The following is an 18215-nucleotide window of genomic DNA, read 5'->3' as shown; positions in this document are numbered from 1 at the left end:
TTGAAGATATATGGTAGCCATGATTAAAGGAGAGTATTCGTAGAGTATCTTGTAAGTGGTTATATCAGCTCTACGAGGATTACAATACAGGTATGAGATAATCAGGAAGGTAACAGAAAGTCTTCCTCATAGTAGCCTTTAAAATAAGTAACATCTTGGGGGCTCCTGGGTGGCTCAGTCAGTTAAGCATTGGATATCAGTTCAGGTCATGATCTCGCAGTCCATGAGTTTGAGCCCCACATTGGACTCTGTGCTGTCAGCTCAGAGCCTGGAGCCTGCTACAGATCCTGTGTCTCTCTCTCTGCCCCTCTCCCACTCAAGCTCTGTCTCTCTCAAAAGTAAATATTAACAAAATTTAAAAATTATCTAAAGTAACAGCTGAAGATGAGATTGGATTCTTTTTTTTTATTTTAAATTTAAAAATTTTTTTTAGAGAGAGAGTGTGAGCAGGGAGGGGATCAGAATGAGAGAGAAAGAGAGAGAGGGAGAGAGAGATTGAGAATATTAAACAGGCTCCATGGTCAGTGCGGAGCCCAATGTGGAGCTCAATCCCAGGATCCTGGGATCATGACCTGAGCTGAAATCAAGAGTCAGATGTGCTCAACTGACTGAGCCACCCAGGCGCCCCAAGACTGTATACAGCAAGTAAAAAGCGTGGCTCAAGATTGTTACACAGTTAGGGAGTTCTGGAGTGACGGAGCAAAGATCTGAGCTCAGATATTTTTACTTCACTGTGTTAACTCTTTCTTTAAAACAAACATGTGTATAATAGTCTTTAAAAAAAATTTTTTTTTACAGTTATTTACTTTTGAGAGACACAGAGAGAGAGACAGAGCACAAGTGGGGGAGGGGCAGAGAGAGAAGGAGACATAGAATCCGAAGCAGGCTCCAGGCTCCAAGCTGTCAGCACAGAGCCCAAAGCAGAACTCAAACCCACAAATCATGAGATCATGACCTGAGCTGAAGTCAGATGCTTAACTGACTGAGCCACCCAGGTGCCCCATGTTTTTCCTTTCTAGTCTTAAAGGGCACATGTATTATATTATTACATTCTCAAATCATCCCTCTGAAATATTATATGCATGCTTCATTCAACAAGGTACCCAAAGAACCAACATTTCCATAACTTAAATATCCAAACTTCTTTTGTTTTAGTTATTTAGGGTGAAATAGGTCTGAAACATATTCTATCTTCCATGCCTGCTTAAAAAAAAATCAAAGTAGGGACGCCTGGGTGTCTCAATTGGTTAAACATCCAACTCTTGATTTTGGCTCAGGTCATGCTTTCATAGTTCGTGAGTTCAAGCCTTTCATCAGGCTCTACACTGACAGCAAGGAGCCTGGTTGGGATTCTCTCTCTCTCTCTCTCTCTCTCTCTCTGTGTCTCTGCCCTCCCCTGCTCTCTCTCTCTCTCAAAATAAATAAATAAACTTTTAAAAAAAGTCAAAGTAAAGCATTTTAACGTTAATAGAAAACAAAAAAAGTCAAAACCTGCCACCAAATACAGTCAAAATGCTTCATTTTTTTCTGTATTTACTGTAAACTTTATCCCCACAGAAATTAATATTTATACAGGGTTAATAATTATTACCTATATATGATTTTAGTCTGTTTCAGTTAAAAATCCAAGTAATCCAAATATCTATGTTGCTATAAACTTTTTATATTTATAATTTTAAATGACTGAATAAAAGATATACTATAATTTACTTTATAATTCTACCCTATTGGATAGTATGTTTTATTTTTCTTCTATTATTATTGTCGTTTGCTAATTAAGTAACACTGTGATAAACATATTTGAATTTACACACACATTTTCTTTTTTCTGGGTTATATCTTTAGGATAAATTCCAAGGAATATAATATCTGGGATAAAAAATATACATATTTTGTTTTCACAAACACATATAGTGTTGCATTTCTTTCCAAATGGGTTATATCAATTTACACTGACAAGTAATACATGATCATACCATATCATTGCAGCTAAAGAATACAGAAGGAAATTTCAAAATGCCATAAAGCTCACTTAACAGATATAAAAAATATCTTCATTATTGGGGTGCCTAGGTGCCTCAGTCAGTTAAACATCTGACTTCAGCTCAGGTCATGATCTCACGGCTGGTGAGTTTGAGCTGGGGTCTGTGCTGACAGTTCAGAGCCTGAAGCCTACTTTGGATTCTGTGTCTTCTCTCTCTGCCCCTCCCCTGCTCAAACTCTGCCTCTCTCTCAAAAATAAACATTAAATCATCATTTTATTTTTAAATTATATTTAAAATATATTTAAATTATTATTTTTTTCTTTTAAAAAACTTTTTAATGTTTTTTTTTTTGAGAGAGAGAGAGAAAGAGAGTGAGTGAGCACACAAGTTGGGGGAGGGGCAAAGAGAGACACAGAGGGAGACAAAGAATCTGAAGCAGGCTCCAGGCTCTGAGCTGTCAGCATAGAGCCCACGTGGGGCTAGAACTTACGAGCTGTGAGATCATGGCCTGAGCCAAAGTCAGATGTTTAACCAACTGAGCCACCCAGGCACCCCTAAATTATTTTTTTTCAAAAGGTAATACAATCATTTGGTGAAAAATCTGAACAGTATTAACAAGTACACAGGGAAAAGCAGGTCTGTCTCCCAGCTGTGATATGCAGGCCAGCGATAACTGCCAGTACTTACTGGTTAACATACTCTTACTAAGACAGTAAGCATTTATAAGCATGTATGTACATTTAGTCCCCTCTTATTCACAAAAATGGATATCCTACTGTTTAGAAGGCATTTTTTGATTACTAGTTAGATGATCAGTTTTCTCTTGGCTTACTTACTACAAATATCTCGAAACAAAACAAAACCATGATCTAGAGGCCTCCCTCCCTTCTTTTTAATTTTTTAAATTTAAAAATAGCTTCAAACTTATAGGAAAGTTGCAAGATTGGTCTGAAGAATTCCTGTATCCCCTTCTCTAGATGCTCCAATTGTTATTATCTAGCCATATTTGTTTTACACACACACACACACACACGTTCAAGTGTATAAACATATGCTATAGAGTCACTGTATGACATGATGCCCATCACCCTAAATATTCTAATGTGTATCATCATAAAACAAGGACAGTCTCCTAATTACAATACAACCCTTCTAGTCAGGAAATTAACTTTAATACAAGGCTAACATCCAACTCAAGAATTCATTACAATTTTGCTGATGGTCCCAATAATTTCTTTTTTTCCTTTCTGATTCAGGCTACTATACAGAAACATGAACTGCATTTAGTTTTCATATCTTAAAAATCTTTTTTATAACTAGAACAGTTCTTCAGTCTTTGTCTCATGAACTTGACAGTCTTACAAAGTATAAGACTTTCATTCTGTAGAAGGACCCTCATCATAGGCCCAGCAAGATTTCCTCATACCCAGACCCCAGCCATGCTGTTTTGGCAGGAACACCACAGAAGTGACCTGAGCTTACTTTAGCGCCTTATATCAGGAGACATACTATAATGACTTGCTCCATCATGGTTGATGTTACATTAAATGCATGGTCAAGGTGGCTGCTGCCAGTTTTCTTCACTGTAAAGTAACATTTTCCCCTTTGTATTAGTATTTCATGGGGAGATACTCTAAATCACACCAATATGTGTTCCTCATCATACTCCCACTTGTCAGCCAGAACATCCATTGGTGACTTATACCTATCAACTATCTCCCAAGATGGCTGCCAAATGGTCATCGTTTGTGCCCGTTGTTCCTTCTACCTTTGTTAATTAGCATTCTTTTGTGAGGAAGAGCTTTTCCTTCTCATTTGTTCATATTAGTATGTGCTCACAGATTTTCATTTTATTCAATGGGCTGTAATTGAACCTCTTGCTATTTAATTTCAATATTCAAGCTATCTCAGGTTTAAGAGGCCAGAGCGTGCTTGCCTTTCAGCCTTCACAGGGTTCAGAGCTAGGCAATACAGGTATGTGTAAACATATGTATACATATATATTTATAACATATGCCACACATACACATCCAACTTGTTCTACATCTGTGTGTATGTATATATGTGTGTGTCACATACTCATGAGTTCATACTAATACTTTTAATTCCAATCTAACCCCCTCTCAAGGTTCATTCTAGCTTTTCCTCTTTCAGTATTTGTAAATCCCTTCTGAGTCAGTGGAGAAATCAGGCTTTGGTCATCCTCCATATATTTATTTATTGTCTGACTGACTGATTTACTTGTTCAGTGTCACCCATTTCCTAACTCCAGCCACCTTGTCCGCCTGCCCACCACATCACTTCCCCTCACCACCCTGCTTCCCTGCCCCACGTGGCAGCCACCTCTCCATCACCCCCACATTCTCTTGGAAGCGCAGCATGCTGCCACCGCTGACCCCTTGTCTGCAATCCTTGGACACTAAACGCTGCCATCTCTGCACAGCACTTCTTCCCCCTCCTTACCCTGGTTTCCATACCAGGGGGAGAGAAGGAGCAAGAGAAAGGGAGATGGTGAGGGGAAGGTGTAAAAGGAAACAAGAGAATATGATAAGTATACTTTCACCTCCTCCTGAGTATTTATTATAGAAATTTACTACTGTATTGTATTACACTGCAGTAATGTCCTTGGGACCACCTGGGCAGCGTTAAGGGGCTAAATTTGTAATTCTCAGGAATTTTACAATTATTCTTGTTTCTCTTTTTCTATCATTTGTCAATTTCCTCAAGCATTTCCCATCCCTTCTCTTTTAAATCGGATATTTTTAATGTGCTATGGGCTGAGAATTCAAATAATCAATGTAGTAACAAGTGACAAAATATAAAATAAATATACTTACAGCCAAAGTTTAAGAGCTCTTCCATGATTAAGAGCTCAAGGTTTTGAGCTCTTCACACCATTAATTCAGTGATTCTTATTTAGCTGCCCAGAAGTTCCTTTTCTATAATTCTCAGGTAATTATATGAAAAAAATTTTTTTTTAATTTTTAAACATTTATTTATTTTTGAGAGAAAGAGAGACAGAGCATGAGCAGGGGAGGGGCAGAGAGAGAGGGAGACAAAGCAGGCTCCAGGCTCTGAACTGTTAGCACAGAGCCCAACGTTGGGCTCGAACCCACAAACCGTGAAATCATGACCTGAGCTGAAGTCAGACGCCCAACTGACTGAGCCACCCAGGCGCCCTGAAAAACATTTTAAAAAATGTTTCTTTATGGGGGGGGGGCGGTCAGAGAGAGGGAGCACAGAAACCAAAGCAGACTCCAGGCTCCAAGCTGTCAGCACAGAGCCTGATACAGGGGTCAAATTCATGGACCGTGAGATCATGACTCGAGCTGAAGTCGGATGCTTAACTGACTAAGCCACCAGGTGCCTCTCAGGTCGTTATATTTTAGATAATTCAGAATGCCTAAACAGGTTGATCTCCAGAGAGGTGAGATGCAAATGTTATTTTGTGGAGGTATTCTACAAATTTTCACATTGATTCAAGGGGAATCAATTTTCTTCCCCTTTCTAGAATTATTTCAGCTATCTCAACCCTTAAGAAGAATTTGAGATTGAACATAGTCTGACCCCCCCAGTAAAGAGATCAACAGGTACACATTCATTCATTAAATTATTTAACAATATATACTGAGTGCTTGCTGTCTGACAGGTACTGTTCTAAGCATTTGAGAGGACAGCAGTGAATAAGATAGTGTCCCTGCTCTCCACGAACTTAACGTCTAGCTGGGAGAGGCAAACAAGTAAAGATATATAACTGCTTATTAATGCTCTGAAGAACAATAAGGCCTGGTAAAAGGAGACAGAGATGGAGGTATTATTTGAATAGGGTGATCAGAGAGAATTTTAATTTCATTTTTGTTATAAGTGACCTCCAACAATCATTTGAGGGGGGAGTAGGGGATGAGAAGTGGCAACGAACTTATTTCAGGGAAGGAGACACATTAAGCTGGGGACTTCCGACACTCATGCTTTACTCATACTCCAGTCCCCTACTCAGTGGATCTGGCTGTTCTTTCCCCTCTAAATTTTTTCTCTGTAAACAAAGATACTTTGATAAACATGAAACGGAAATGTCTGTATCCTTCTTGCTCTAAAATGTGGATCATATGTCAGAGGTCAGTTAATACAATTATCTCAGTTTAAAAGTGGGCGGCCTGGGTGGCTCAGTTGGTTAAGCATCTAACTCTTCATCTTGGCTCAGTTATGATCTCACAGTTCATGAGATCTGGCCCTGCATCAGACTCTGTGCTGACAGCATGGAGCCTGCTTGGGATTCTCCTTCCCCCAATCTTTGCTCCTTCCCTGCTTGTGCATGTGCGCATGCTCTATCTCCCTGAAAATAAAAAAAATAAAAAAAAAAAAACCAGGAAAATTTTTTTTTAAATTTAAGGATGAGAAAACTAAGCGCTGCAGAGAGGGGAAGGGACTTGCCAAAGGTGACCCAGTGGCAGAGCCAAAGCTGGAACATAAGTTCCTGATTTTGTCTCTGACATTTTATATCTACACCATCCTATTTGAAGAGTAAAGGAATAAACACTTCATTCAACACTCTGCTAAAACAATGTCTATTTCCTACCTGAAAAGGATGTGAAGATAAGAACCAAGGCCAGTTAAAATATGCCACCATGCATGAAACTGTGTGGTAACACCTATGATAGGTGGCATCTTCTTTCGAAAGTTCCTGTGAAGAGGGGGAAAGAAGTCACTATGTTATTATCTTTTTTTTTTTAAATTTAGCAACTATTGCTGACAGCCTGTAAACATTTTAAAATGTGACTCTCAAACATGGCAATTATTTAATTTCCTTAATCTGCTGTAGTCTGCCATATTGTTTTCCAAAGTGTATTTTGAGGAACAGCATTCCTAGCAGAAGTTCCATGAAGAAATTATTCTGTGTCAAAAAAAATGTGGGAAATAGTACATAGTTTATTCCCCTCTTGGAGACTGCAGTGTATATTAACAGCAGTCCTATGGAGAAGTCCTATCATAACTCTAAGAGTTTCTTTTCATATTTTTCAGGTAATATACTAATGCAAAGAATGCTTTCATAATGTAATACCTTACTAAGACTTTGTGGAACAAGTGTTTCCTGGAACACAACTTGGGAAACACTGGTCTACTTAGCTATTCACTCAGGAAGCCAGAAGCAGGCTTCTCCTATGTGTAACCATCCTCTCAGATGAGCGCTGTCCAGTCTACGAAGTGCCTTTGTAACTAAGATTTCACTTAATAGTGAGACACTGAGGTGGCTATTATTAGCTTTGCTTTACATGTGAGGAACTAAAATTCAGACACCAAGGTGGCCAAATCACTCAGCCAAGTGGCACAGCTGAGTCTCAAATTCTAGATTTTTTGATTAAGTGTGTAGCATATTAACATTCTCATTTATTAGAATGGGAAATATCAATGTGAAACACCGAACTATTTTTCTAGATAGCCCATGAATTTCTGAGACAATTGCTGTCTCTAAGAACTTTGTTTCTTGGTGGCATTCACCCAGAGGATGATAACTTATCTCAACAGTGTAAATGCCTTCTGTAATAGGGTTTCTGATGGGTATTACTGATTTAGAACTACTCACTCAGACCTCAGTTTTCTAAGCTAGGTATATTACTTATTTGTGTACATTGAAAAATCTAAATTTACTTATTTAACTTTTTATTATGGAAAATTTCAAACATAGGCAACAATAGGCAAAATAATAATGTGCCCATTATCCAGCTTCAACAATTGTAACTAACAGCCAATCATGTGAACTCTCATCTGCTTCTCCCCTTCTATATTTTGAAGCAAATCCCAGATATTGTATTTTAACTCTAAATATTTTAGTATGTGTCTCTAAGAGATTAAAACCTCTTTAAAACATAACCATAATACCATTTTCACATATAAAATATTAACAATAATCTCTTAATATCACCAAATAATCAATTACTGATCAAACTTACAATTGTTTTGTAAGTTTAGAATTTTGGTTTTGTTTTGTTTTTGTTTGCTTGTTTGTTTACAGTTTGTCTGCTTAATCAAGATTCAAAAAAAAAATCAACATATGACATTTGGTTGATACAGTAAGTCTCTTAGGTCTCTTTTAATCTATGTTTCTCCTCCCTTTTTTACCCCCTCTGCAACTTATGCTGAAGAAACCAGATCATTCATCCTATATATTTCTCACAGTCTAAATTTTGCAAACTGCCTCTCCCTGGTGCTATTCAATATATGTGTTCATGCAAAACTTTAGGACACAGAATTTTGAACTGGAAGGACCCACTAGTTTGAACCTATTTAACGTGCACTTTATGGAAATTGAGGCCCAGAAATATAGTATTTTAATGACAGACTAGGATCCTGAGACCCAAAATTCAAACTCTAGTCAATACATAATAGCTGACAAGATAGAAAAAGGAACACTTGCGTTTCTTAGAAAATAACATTAAGTAAGTACATTAAAGTACAAAATTATATACATATATTTCCCACACTTCTTACAAATCAGTCTTATTTCTTCAACACAGCAGATTAGGCAGATTTAAGAGGCCTAATTAATGTCTGATTAACTCTATAGTTCTGTGATGCGTGCACACAAAAATCCCTACAGATGTTAAAAAATAGTCTTGGGTCCAAATTTTTAGGTTAATTAAACAAGTATTCTCAGAATTTAACTTTATTGTGCTATACATACTTTTTAACTTCAACAATGGCAAAAATTCACTTTGTGGCACTAATAATTCTTTATGTCTATGAAATTCTCTGCTTATAGACTGTTTCTAAAAATATTTCTCAAAGATTGAAAAAGATTCACATCTTACCTCAGTGAATCACAAAATATGTTATCTATGTTCCATAATAGAAATCCCAATAAAAATATACCCAAGGATGTATAACCCAGTCCTCTGAGCCACGGATACACCCTGTGGGAAAAAAGGGGAAAAGCAAAATGAAATTTTGTCAACTCCTGTCATTATCAGAGCTTGAAGCCATCACTTTCATGAGAAGGTAAGTTTTTTTTTTAATGTTTGTATATTTTTGATACAGAGTACAAGCAGGGGAGGGGCAGAGAGAGGGAGATGGAGGATCTGAAGCAGGATCTGTGCTGTCAGCACAGAGCCTGATGAGGGGTTTGAACTCACGAACCACGAGATCATGACCTGAACCAAAGTTGGACACTCAACCGACTGAGCCACAGGTGCTCCGAGAAGGAAAGGTTTTTGTTAGTCTTAAAAGCATACCTATCTTTAAATTCTCTAATACACTTCCTTATTAGATTTAGCCACTAAAAAAAAATGAGAAAGAATGTGCCATTAAGACTTTGCTATGGGCTTCGAGAAAGTAATCTGAAGGCCCCCAATAACCGTATCAGTCCTCTGAAAGAGGCAGGGTTGCTGGAACAGAATTAACATTGACTGAGTTACCTGTACAGGTGTGTCAGGTAGGCATCATAGTAAATTAGATACACAAGCATATGAATAAAATCTTCAAATAAACCCTGTGAAGCAGGTGTTACTCTTTGCACATCACTGATGAGAAAAGTGAAGCTTTATGAGTTGCCCAAAACAAGAACAATAGCTTATATATTTTTATAGCTTCCATGAGGTATCATTGGTTTATGTTAAACTGAATATATTTCAAGTGTACATTTGACCAGTATATCTGTATATATCTGTGAACCTTATACCACAATCCACATATCCACCAAGTCCAAAGTGTAATTTGCAATTTTTAGAATGTTATATAAATGGAATAATACAGATCTTCTTCATTGCATAGCTTCTTTCACTTGGCATAATTATTTTGAAATTCATCCATGTCGTTACATGTATCACTATTTCATCTCCTTTTAGTGCTGAGTAGTATTCCATTGTATGGACAAACCACAATTTGTTTACCTGTCCAAATGCTGGTGGACATTTATGGTGTTTCCAGTTTTTTCTATAATAAAATAGCTACAAACATTGATAAGTAAGTTTTTGCATGAACATATGCTTTTATTTCTCTCGGGGGGAAAAGCTAGGAGAGGAACAGCTGTACTGAATGGCAGGTGAATGTTAAACTTTTTAAGACACTGTTAAACTGTTTTCCTAAGTGTGTATCATTTTACATTCCCACCAGCAGTGTATGTTTTCGGTTCTACATCCTCACCAAAACTTAGTATAACATCTGTTTTTGCTTGCTTCATTTTAGTTGTTCCTTGTAGTCGTTAAGTGAGGTTTACCTCATTGTGATTTTGATTTGCATTTCCCTGGTGACTAATGTTATTCAACATCTTATGTGCTATTTGCCATCCATGTATCTTCCCTGATACAGTGTTTGTTGAATCTTTGCCTATTTAAAAAAATTATTTGCCTTCTTGAGTTCTAAGAGTTCTTTTTTGTAATTTTAAGAGTTCTTTATATATCTAAACATTAAGCCTTTTGTTGAGTATATATTTTGTATTTTCTCCAAGTCTGTGATTTGCCTTTCATTTTCTTTTTATTAAGTTTATTTATTTTGAGAGAGCGAGAGGGCGAGAGAGTGAGAGTGAGCACGCGCACACAGGTACGTGAGGGGCAGAGAGAGGGAGAGAATCCCAAGCAGGCTCCATACTGTCAGCTCACAGCTTCACATGGGGCTCAAACTCACAAACCGTGAGATCATGACCTGAACAAAAATCAAGATTTGTATGTTTAACCAACTGAGCTACCCAGGCACCCCTGCCTTTCATTTTCATAACAATGTCTTTTGAAGAATAAAAATTTGTTATTTTGATAAAGTTCAACTTAACAATTTTTTCATTATAGTTTTTTTGTGTCCTATTACATAACTTCCCTCAATCAAAGGCTGCAAAAACTTCTATATTTTGGGGCGCCTGGGTGGCTCAGTCGGTTGGGTGTCTGACTTCGGCTCAGGTCATGACCTCACAGTCTGTGGATTTGAGCCCCACGTTGGGCTCTGTGCTGACAGCTCAGAGCCTGGAGCCTGCTTCAGATTCCATGTCTCCCTCTCTCTCTGCCTCTCCCCTGCTCACTCTCTGTCTCTCAAAATAAAGACATTAAAAAAATTTAAAAACTTCTATATTTTCTGCTAGAAGTTTTATAATTTTAGCTTTTATACGTAGGGATATGATTCAATTCTAGGAATTTCTGTAATGGCATGAGTTTAAGTTCATTTATTTATTAAATGTTTATTTTTGAAAGAGAGAGAACACAGTGGGGGAGAGGCAGAAAGAGAACGAGGGAGACACAGAATCTGAAGCTGGCTCCAGGCTCTGAGCTGTCAGCACAGAGCCTGAGGTGGGGCCCGAACCCATGTACTGTGAGATCATGACTTGACCCGAAGTAGGATGTTTAACCAACTGAGCAACCCAGGTGCCCTTAAGTTCATTTTTAAAAATGAGAATATACAGTTGTTTCAACACAATTTATTGAAAAGATTATCCTTTCCCCAACAAAATTACCTCTGAATGTTTACTTAACATGAGGTCGGTATGGATGAGTGGTGTATATTTGGATGTTTTATTGATCTGTATTTCATTCTTACCACCGATACCACATTGTCTTGGTTAGCATAGCACAGACTAAATCAAGGAGTGTAAGTCCTCTAACTTTGCTGTTCTTTTTAAAAACTGTTTTGGTTCTTCTAGATCCTTTGTATTCCCATGTAAATTTCAGAATCAGTTTCTCAATTTTTACCAAAAAGCCTATTGAGATTTTGATTGTGATTGCATTAAAACTATAGATCAATTGGGGAGAAATGACAATAATACTGAGTTTTCTAATCCATGAAAATGGTACATCTATCCATTTATTTAGAGCTTATTTAATTTCTTTCAGCAAAAAACAGTTCATTCTAGTTTCCCATATGCATGTCTTGCATCCTGTTGCAAAATTTAGTCCCTAAACATCTGACTTCTTTTGATGCTACTGGAAATTGTACTTTTGAAATTTTATTTCTCAGTTGTTCCACTGCTAGTGCATAGAAATATGATTTTTGAATATTCATTTGAATTTCATGACCTTGTTGAATTCCAGCTTACTGCTTCCAGTAGTTTTTTTGGTACATGTATTATGACATTTTCTGTACATGATTATGTCATTTGCAAATACTATGTTGGATAGGCCTTCGGCCAGGAGAATGCTGAATAGAAGTGGTGATAATATATATTCCTGTTTTATTCTTCATTTTAAAGAGAATTTTTTTTTTAACATTTCATGACTAAATGTGTTAGATGCTATAGAGTTTACAGGTTAAGAAAGTTCCCTTCTATTAGTCATTTATAAAGGGCTTTATTTTGTTTTTAGATTGTAAGTAGCTATTGAATTTTAGGGAATGCTTTTTCTAAATCTATTGCAATCTTCATGCAATTTTTAATATGGTGAATGACAAGAACAGATTTTCTCAAATATTTTAACTACAGGCATCTACATATAGATGAATGATAAAGTAATTTAAAAACCATCAGGAAAGCAAAAACTTGGCTGTGCATGGAAAAAAAGTATTATTTTCGCTGTTTGATGAACATCTCCTAGACGATGATGTCTTCAGCTTTTCAAACAGTTTATCATAACCCCATTTAGGGGAGGCAAAAACGAGTCTCAGGAAACATAGGACTCAACACAGTGAGGGTATCTCACAGGGTGTCAGTGTGGGTCAGGAGCTGAGATGTGACAGAATATGACCAGTGGGGCGATGGTACTCTCTATTTTCTGCTTCTAAGCTTACTTACCAGGGCCAATCTTCAGCTCTCAGCAGAAGGTCAAAGCAAAATTCTTCTGTGGGGTGAAATGAACGTCTTTGGTTATCCAGGTAGCAGGATACACCGGAGAGAGCACGAATTTCATCAGCACATGGTCCCTACAAACTAAGTACAGATAAGATTCTGGGGACAAACTACTCATGATTATCAGGTATGAGAATGTATACTACAGAAGGTTCTCAACACATCTGTGTCTGGAGTTAACAGTGCTTCATTCTGAACTGCCTTCCTGACTAGTGTATAGCTATGATCTACGAAATCTTTCCCTTTCTCTTCACCTTGGGAACTGCTTTTACCTCTCTCCATGTTGGATTTCCTGGCTTTAATTTCATGTCTTCCTCCTTTTTGGTTTACTCTCACTCTGGTCAAATACATCCTTCAGTAGGTTTCTGTATGATAGTTTATGGGCTATTTTTTTTTTTTGAGAATTTAAGATGTATTTTATCATTATATTTCATTGGTAGTTTGGCCAACTACAAGATCCTAGGTTAGAATTCTGTAATTCTAGCTGCCAGTTTTGTTTTGATAAGCCCTAAACCATTCTGATTTGTGATCCTTTGTATTATCTGCCTTCTAACTCTATAAACTTCTGAAATCTTCTTTGTCTAGAATTCTGAAACTGGCATGGATTTATTTCCACCCATTGTGAATAGCCAATGGGTTCTTTCAATGCAATAATTCATGTCTTTCATTTATAAGGTCTTTTCTTGAATAATCTTGGTGATGATTCCCTCCCTTCCATTTTATCTGCACTGTCCCTTCCCCCCTTTTTTTTATGTTGGCCCTTCTATCCCTCCCCATAATATTTTTACTGAGTCTCTTCTCCATTTCTTTCTCATCAGCCTAGTGGTACCCAGGTGCATATGGGTGTGTCTGTCTATCTGTTGGTCTGTCTTTGCTTCTGCCCTTTCTGCTGGGAAGCCTATGGACTTGAGGAATACTTCACTGTTTCTCCACAGCAGTGGTGGTGAGTAGGCCCAAGGGTCCTGAGACCTTATGCTGTCCTGTTTAATCTGGACCATACCATGGGCTTAGTAAGCCTTTCCTGTGGTAGATTCTTGCTGGTGGATGGGGGATGATGGACCGTAATGCAATCACAATGTGTGTTCTGGAGAAGGAATTCCAATAGCTTCTTTGACTGTGTCTTTCAAACCCTTAACTTCAGTTTTTCATTTTACCATATTTTTAGCATCTTTTCTGGGGGAGCAGATTCTTTCAATGTTCCTTTTTTTTTTTTTTTTTTTTTGCATCCTACTCTTGACTCATAGATCTATTTCTAGGAATATGAATAAGGATATTTGTTGTTTTATTATTTTTTAAGTTTTCTTCTTCACACATAAGTTGTTTCTTCTAAGTTCCTTTTTTCCCCTTATTATTTGTTTTGGCTTCTATCTTTCATATTGGTTGCATTCATCATATGTCTGGCACTGTCTCCTCATTTTTTTTTTATTATTATTATTATTATTATTTTTTTTTTACAAATAGTTTATTGTCAAATTAGTTTCCACATAACACTCAGTGCTCATCCCCAAAGTGCCCTCCTCCATGCCCATTCCCCCCCTCCCCCCCACATCCATCAGTCCTCAGTTTTTGTCAGCATTCAAGAGTCTCTCATGGTTTGCCTCTCTCCCTTTCCCCCACCATTTCCGCCCTTCTTCTCCCCCTTGTTCCTCCGTCAAGTTCCTCCTAATCCTCCTATACGTGCAAACATATGATATTTGTCCTTCTCTGCCTGACTTATTTCGCTCAGCATAACACCCTCAAGGTCCATCCATGTTGCTACACATGGCCAGATTTCATTGTTTCTCATTGCCATGTAGTATTCCATGGTATAGATAAACCACATCTTCTTGATCCATTCATCTGTTGATGGACACTTAGGCTCTTTCCATGTTTTAGCTATTGTGGAGAGTGCTGCTATGAACATTGGGGTACATGTGCTCCTATGCCTCAGCATTTCTGTATCCCTTGGGTAAATTCCTAGCAGTGCTATTGCTGGGTCATAAGGGAGTTCTATTGTTAGTTTCCTGAGGAACCTCCACACTGTTTTCCAGAGGGGCTGTACCAGTTTACATTCCCACCAACAGTGTAGGAGGGTGCCCGTTTCTCCACATCCTCGCCAGCATCTAGAGTTCTCTGATTTGCTCATTTTAGCCACTCTGACTGGCGTGAGGTGGTATCTCAGTGTGGTTTTGATTTGTATTTCCCTGATGAGGAGGGATGCTGAGCATCGTTTCATGTGTCTGTTGGCCATCTGGATGTCCTCTTTGGAGAAGTGTCTGTTCATGTCTTCTGCCCATTTCTTCACTGGGTTGTTTGTTTTTCGGGCGTGTAGTTTGGTGAGTTCCTTATAGATTCTGGATATTAACCCTTTATCTGATATGTCATTTGCAACTATCTTTTCCCATTCCGTTGGTTGCCTATTAATTTTCTGGGTTGTTTCCTTGGCTGTGCAGAAGCTTTTAATCTTGATGAGGTCCCAACAGTTTATTTTTGCTCTTGATTCCCTTGCTTTTGGGGATGTGTCAAGTAAGAAGTTGCTGCGGTGGAGGTCAAGGAGGTTGTTTCCTGCTTTCTCCTCTAGGGTGTTGATAGTTTCCTGTCTCACGTTCAGGTCCTTTATCCATTTTGAGTTGATTTTTGTGCATGGTGTGAGAAAATGATCTAGTTTCATTCTTCTGCATGTTGCTGTCCAGTTCTCCCAACACCATCTGTTAAAAAGGCTGTCTTTTTTCCATTGGATATTCTTTCCTGCTTTGTCAAAGATCAGTTGGCTGTATACTTTTGGGTCCACTTCTGAGTTCTCAATTCTGTTCCATTGGTCTATGTGTCTGTTTTTGTGCCAATACCATACTGTCTTGATGATGACAGCTTTGTAGTAGAGGCTGAAGTCTGGGATGGTGATACCTCCCGTTTTGGTTTTATTTTTCAGTATTACTTTGGCTATTCGGGGTCTTTTGTGGTTCCATACAAATTTTTGGATAGTTTGTTCTAGTTTTGAGAAGTATGCTGGTGCAATTTTGATTGGAATTGCATTGAATGTGTAGAGTGCTTTAGGTAGAAATGACATCTTAACTATATTTATTCTTCCTATCCATGACTGTCTCCTCATTTTGAAGAATGGGAAACTAAAAAGGTGACCACAAGCTCTAAGCATATGATTGAGGCCCTTAGTCAAGTAACCTTCAGTGTAGGGTTATTTTGCTGGACCAATTGTTAGGGAACCCCCAATATCAGAATCTTTAGGTCTTTTAGGCTGCTCATATTCCCTAAAAGAAAATTCTTTCAATTTTCTCCATGGAGGTTTTTACATTCAACATTCAGAATGCATAAGGTCACCCAATTTCCCTGATCTCATCTTGGTAATCACATGCTCAATGGTGTATGCAAAACACAATCTAAGGGTGTGACCCTTACCAGAGAATAAACCTACAGGCTTCTGCAGTTGTTCAGTGGTATGGAGTAGGTAAGGGGATGTAAGCATTCCACAGCTTCTTAAAGATTTTTAACCAGTCCTCTTTATTTTAGACATCTCTTCCAGCTTCTTTTCCAAACTATCTGTTGCTGCTAATGCTTGATACTTGAGAAAATTCTGGTGTAAATTGGAGGTTCTTTGTTTAAAAATTCAGCTTTCTTGGGTTACTTAAGGCAGTTAGCAGTAATCCATCTACTCTCCAGCTTCTAAAATTTTAAGTCTTCTTGTGGATTTCTGCTTTATAAATGTTCCTTTGATGGAGTCTTAGCAGGATTTGAGAAGGGAGCAAAATTAGATTGAGGACATTAATCTTTAATATTATATCTGTTTTCTTTTCATTAATTTCTCTTTTTAAATTTTTTTATGTTTATCTTTTATTTTTGAGAGAGAGAGACAGAGAGACAGACAGACAGACAGAATCTGAAGCAGGATCCAGGCTCTGAGCTGTTAGCACCGAGCCTGACATGGGGCTCAAACTCATGAACCACAAGATTATGGCCTGAGCTGAAGTCAGATGCTTAACTGACTAAACCACCCAGGCGCCCCTCTTTTCATCAGTTTCTGCCCTTTATTAGTCCCATTCTTTATTTCTGTGTGGATTGATTCTATTGATCTGCTTTCGAATTATTGAAGTTGTATGCTTATGCTTAGTTCATTATTCTTCAGCCTATTTCATCTAAGGCTATGCATGTCCCTCTAAGAACTACTTTAGCTATATCCTACTTTGATTTGTAGCACTTTCACTGTGACTTCTTATTTCCACTATGATTTCTATTTTTTACTTATATTTACAAGTGTGGTTTTTGGCTAATCCTGTTTTAACTAATTGTATTATAGTCAGGGAACATCTTATACATGATAATAATTCTTTAAAGTTTGTTGAACCTTGTTTTAAAACTAGTGTCTGGTAGATTTAATAACTACTCCATGCATGCTTGAGAAGACGAAGCACTCTTTAACGGTTAAACATATTAAATCAACTTGTGATTATATTATTCAAATTTTGTCTTTATCCTTTTTCATAGAGTTACTGTGTTAAAATATTTCAAGTATGATGGAACACTGATGCATTTTTCCTTGTGATGCTGTCAAGTTTTGCTTAAAAATTTCCATACAAGGTTTAGAACTGCCATTTTTTTTTCTGATAAATTGAATCTTTTAATAATAATATAGCAAACACATTTGTTTTAAGTAATGCCTTAATTTTTTGTTATTAAAATGGCTAATCCAACTTTCTTTTAGTCAGTATTTGTGTGGCACATATTGTTTTAATATCCTTTTTTTTTTTTTTACAATTAGTGTGTATATATTTTTTTTAAGATTAAACAGGTGGGTTTTATTATCAAATGGAAAATTCTACAAAAACTCAGTAGTATTGTAGGATTACTACTTTCTATGTGTATATTTCTATTTTTAAACATTTATTTATTTCCGAGAGACAGAAAGAGACACCATGAGTTGGGGAGGGACAGAATCCAAAGCAGGCTTCAGGCTCTGAGCAGTCAGCACAGAGCCCAACCTGGGGCTCGAACTCACGAGTGGTGAGATCATGACCTGAGCTGAAGTTGGACGGTTAACCAACTGAGCCACCCAGGAGCCCCTACTACTTTCTATCTTAAAGTCTTGCAGAGTTTTGGGCAGCCAACATCTTAAAGGATCAGACATAAATAGCTCCTTTTCTGATCGTAAGTGCCAGTTGTCACCAATTTTCACACAAACGGTTTTTCGCTTTTTTCTTTTTTCCTACTGCAGTTGAAGGGCCATTCATTGCTGGTCAGGTGAAGAGGGAATGTTTGGCTTTCCATTCAAGGTATTAATCAACATAATTTTTTTCATGCCTTCTGGTATTTTTTTTAAATATAACTCACTGTCAAACTGGCTTACATACAATACCTTGTGTTCATCCCAACAAGTGCCCTCCTCAATGCCAATCACCCACTTTCCCCTCTCCCCCACTTTTCTCTGTTCTCTGTATTTCAGAGCCCCTTATGGTTTGCCTTAATCAAAGTAACTAAAACTAGCAGCC

The 18215-nt window shown here is 37.6% G+C and overlaps 1 protein-coding gene across 2 annotated transcripts in view; it reads right to left on the bottom strand.

The window, feature by feature from the left end:
• Window positions 1-18215, bottom strand: part of ACER3 (alkaline ceramidase 3) — a 186817-nt gene that overhangs the window by 1198 nt on the left and 167404 nt on the right. For both annotated transcript variants that reach the window (XM_039228793.1, XM_039228792.1), the window contains exons 8-9: window positions 8792-8893; window positions 6562-6666 (exon numbers count right to left, since the gene is read on the bottom strand). In XM_039228793.1, the coding sequence (XP_039084724.1) occupies window positions 6562-6666; window positions 8792-8893 (207 nt within the window). The remainder of the gene's footprint in view (window positions 1-6561; window positions 6667-8791; window positions 8894-18215) is intronic.

The sequence above is a fragment of the Hyaena hyaena genome, unplaced genomic scaffold, assembly GCF_003009895.1.
Source record: "Hyaena hyaena isolate Hyena2069 unplaced genomic scaffold, ASM300989v1 scaffold_34, whole genome shotgun sequence".
In the NCBI taxonomy this organism is placed as follows: Eukaryota; Metazoa; Chordata; class Mammalia; order Carnivora; family Hyaenidae; genus Hyaena; species Hyaena hyaena.
Note: the sequence above shows the minus strand (reverse complement) of the source record. Positions and strands in the feature narration are given on the sequence as shown.